General features: G+C 45.9%; 1 protein-coding gene across 1 annotated transcript in view; it reads right to left on the reverse strand.

Annotated features, from left to right (window-relative positions):
- NMRK2 (nicotinamide riboside kinase 2) overlaps window positions 1-3,817 on the reverse strand; it is a gene marked incomplete at its 5' end in the record, with an annotated part of 4,962 nt that extends 1,145 nt beyond the window's left edge. The window contains 4 exons of the mRNA XM_010015245.1: window positions 414-485; window positions 1,991-2,162; window positions 2,359-2,407; window positions 3,727-3,817. Coding sequence (XP_010013547.1) covers window positions 414-485; window positions 1,991-2,162; window positions 2,359-2,407; window positions 3,727-3,817 — 384 coding nt within the window. The remainder of the gene's footprint in view (window positions 1-413; window positions 486-1,990; window positions 2,163-2,358; window positions 2,408-3,726) is intronic.
- Window positions 3,818-3,948: the final 131 nt, after the last annotated feature.

Here is a 3,948-nt window from a genome sequence, read left to right on the forward strand (position 1 = left end):
GGGTGTCCCCGGAGATCCTGGGGCTGCCCCCCCCCTGCCAGTGTTCAAGGCCAGGTTGGACACAGGGGCTTGGAGCAACCTGCTCTAGTGGAAGGTGTCCCTGCCCATGGCAGGGGGTTGGAACTGGATGAGCTTTAAGGTCCCTTCCAGCCCAAACTAGTCTGGGGTTGTATGCCTCTGTTCCCTTTGCAGTGACGTGCTGATCTTCAGAAAAGCCACACAAAGGGAATTGCCAGATATAAAGTTCCAGAAAAAGCCACATGAAAGTCTTTCTGCACAGGTTTCAGCTCCAATTTTGATTCATGACACCAAGATATTCCATTTATAGCAACATGAAGGGAGCCTGAAGGCTTGCCTCCAGTAGAGTCTTTACTGGAAGAAGGGGTTAGACTTACATCAAAGAGTCTTCTTACCTTCTCCTCCTTTTGCACTCATCATATGGAACTGCCAGGTAGTAGCGCAAGTCGAAGAGGTCTATCAGTGGTCTGGGGTAGGGTAGAAAGAAAGAATGTGTCTTTTTTTTTCTGTCAAAGTGTTAAATCACCCCTGAAAGCCCTGAATCACCCCTTCCTTTCCCATATTTGTGTGTGTTGGAGACAACAGAAGTGTGTCCTCATTAAGACACAAGCTAAAGTACAATAGGTTTATTCACCATAAAACACAGAACACAGGGTTTGGAGGTCAGAATGGTGCATTACATAGTCTTCCCACCCAAACACCTCCTGCTGTGGGGGGTCAGACACGGGACTGGGAAGCCCTGGAGTGTAAACTGTGCTGCTTCTTTATCATTTGCCTTGGCATGGGCACTGCACTGACTTATCAAACCACCTGGCCTGTTGTGCTGCAGCATTTGTGGGCACACAGGTTTGGCAAAGGCAGCTCATCAGCTCCTGTTCTTTTCCAGAACAGGCTCTACTGCAGCTTTCTGTGTTGAGCTGCTACGAGGCTGAAGAAAATAAACCTAGAAAAATCCCTGAAGCAAATCTACCTTGAACCTGGTGGGACTCAGACTTCTAAAAGCCTGGGAGGGTTGCAAAAATGCTTAATATAGCATGAACTGAGCAAGCTATAGGTCCAGGATGGAACAGTCCCCTGGGCTATGGAAAAGCTCCCATTAACAAGACAGAGCTTCAGAGGTATTTGTAACCTTCAGGAGACACTAAGAGTCACCTCACTGAGGATGAACACCCAGCAGTGTGCCAGCACATTCCTCACTTGGCCATGCTTGGTACAGCTGGTCCAAGATTGCCATTTTACATTCAGTTTGGAAAGCTGGGATGGCGCTGCCTGTCTGATGGCATGACTCAAGTCTGGTTTTCTCAGTGTCACAGCTTGTTCTCTTGAAAGAGTTTTGTAAACAAAACTGGAATTTGGAGCCAAGAATCTTTTGCTGGTCACATTCATAGCACGTGATTTCTGCAGGGTGTATATTTAGCTGTTGGGAGTTTTCTCTCTTCATTGGAGTCTCCTCTCTTCCTGCCAAGCATTTTTCCCCCCATGTAAAAAAGCAAAAAAGTTGATCTGTGCTCCAATTTACAATTAATTCTAACTAAGCTCAGTTTAGCATCAACGTTTATCACATGAAGGAACTATTCCTAAATTGCAGGGGAGATTCTATGTGGTGAACGCAGAGTGGATTATCAAGTTGTTCTCACCAATGGCCTTTGCAGGTCAAGGTTTAGGCCTCGTGGAGGGAGGCCAGGAGGGAAGTCCATGCCACCGCTCAGTACTGATCTACAACTCCTCATGACCTGGCATTCAAGGGCATGCCCAAATGAGCTTCCTGTGTTACCTTGAGAAAGTCACCTCATGCACCTCGCTTTTCCCAGCATTTAGTGGGGAATTTTCCATTTGAAATGAGAAAAATTCTTGTGCATGATACCTCAGGACAAGACAGGAGGGGTATATTAGTAAAAAGGAGGTTTTAGCCCCAGCAGCAGGGATCTAGTGTTCTTCCCTGGCAAACTGTTAATAGTTCCCCAAACCTTACTTGTAATTATAAAGCAGGAAGCCTTCAATGACCAATATATGGGTATCTTTGGAAGCTGGCTCTTTAGAGCCAGGCGTAACATTCACCCCATGGGAACGGGCAAACTTCACTGGGTTCTCAATCCAGGCACGCACAGTGCTCACCATTGCCTCCATATCCAAGGAGTCCAACACTAGTTAGAAGAAAGGGGGTGGGTGGGAAAAAGGTACATAATCAAATACCATGGAGCACATAGGCTTGAAAGTATAAAATAGAACGAACTTGTTAAATTGAAGTTACATAAATTTACTGTTAAATCTTTAATAATTAAAAAGAAATACTTAGGAAAAATATACATTACTGCATCCTATAGCGAACACTGCTCTTACCATCCCATTGTTTAAAGCCGTCTTCCCCGACTTCTATTTGATCTTGTGGCTGAAATATAGTGAGCAATAAAACATTGCTGCAAACTCAGCGTGATCAGTTACCTAAGATCCGATCACAACCTGGACACTACTGCAATACACAACAAAGCAAGTGTTCACTTAACAACAGTTACAGACCCTGCTTGGGCTACATTCAAATCTAACTTCCCATTTTCACCAACCCCAGGAACTGTGAGGAGTTTCCTTGGCTTGGTCAAGCCACTTTGGATAAAGTTCTAGGTTAATCATTTGATACGGTGTTATTAGCCAAAACACTACAGGTGCCTGTTTATAAGTCAACACATAAAAGAACTTAAAATGCAAATACAGCAATATGTAAATCCTAAAATTTACATGTTCAAGAACAGCTATTTCAACTCCTAATGGAAACACAGGTCAGCATAACAAGACACGTGGTCAGTAGTTACAGCTTTACTAGCTACTTACTAGCCTAGCTACCATAGTTTTACTGGCATTTGCCAGCTAAGCACACTAGGGAAAAAACTGTAGATCTTTATGGAGACTCCAACAGAATTCCTTGACTTCCAGGACTCATATGTGACCAAATCTGTGCATGAGGCTTCTGGCACAGAAGCTTTTCAAATGAGGGTCTCTGTTTCACGTGGCACATGCTCCTGCAAAGTCAGGACAAACCACTGGTGCCAGAGCACCTCACACATCAGGGAATGACAGAGGGATACTTCAAGTGTGTGGCCATATCTCTTGGACTCCCACATGTGGTGGGGTCCAGCTCTGTCCTTCCTGGGAACCCTGCAGGGATTAGTGATGTGGTCCCTGCTGCTCTCCCAACTCAGCACAGCTCTTGTGCATTCATCTTTAGCAATCTCTTAACTGGGTTTCTGACAGGGAGCTGTAAAGCTCCCCAACACAACTGTCCTCCTGTATTTAAAGCAGCGCAGGGGTGCTTAAATCCTAAAAGATTATTTAGAAGCAACATATTTAAATAAGGAGGAAAACCCAACATGGAGAAAACTGTTTGTGCCGAGCACAGTAAACGACCTCTAGCAGAAATCAGTCCAACCCAGTTAGATCTGTTATTAGAACTAAAGGAAGCTTTTGCTGCAGCCATTCTAGGGGCGCAGACACTGACATTTGTAAGTGTCAGCATCTCGTTCCCTGTCCAAAATCATCTAAAAATTATATAAAGGAGAAAAAAAACCCTAACATCAGAAGGTTGCTGCTCCCAAGCCGTCAAAACTTACTTGGAAAACATGCACAAGTATATAAAAGCTGTGTGTGGGGACCCACTACAGCTGCCACCGCACGTACAAGCAGCAGTTAATGCTTTAACCCGGGGTCTCAGCGTACCTTGAAGAAGTCATCCTGGTGCACCACGCAGCAGTTGGGCAGCGCCTTGGTGAGCCTGTTGGTCAGGGTGGTTTTGCCACCGTTGGTGACCCTGCAGGGAGAGGGGAGACAGAGGCGGGAGAACCGAGATGCCGGGATCCCGCAGAGAATCCCGCTGGGAACCGCCTGAGGGGAAGGAGCCCCAGTGGCGCCCGGTTTAAATTTCCCGCCTCCCCGCGCTCT

The sequence above is a fragment of the Nestor notabilis genome, unplaced genomic scaffold (genome assembly GCF_000696875.1).
Source record: "Nestor notabilis isolate BGI_N333 unplaced genomic scaffold, ASM69687v1 scaffold19505, whole genome shotgun sequence".
NCBI classification, from domain to species: domain Eukaryota; kingdom Metazoa; phylum Chordata; class Aves; order Psittaciformes; family Psittacidae; genus Nestor; species Nestor notabilis.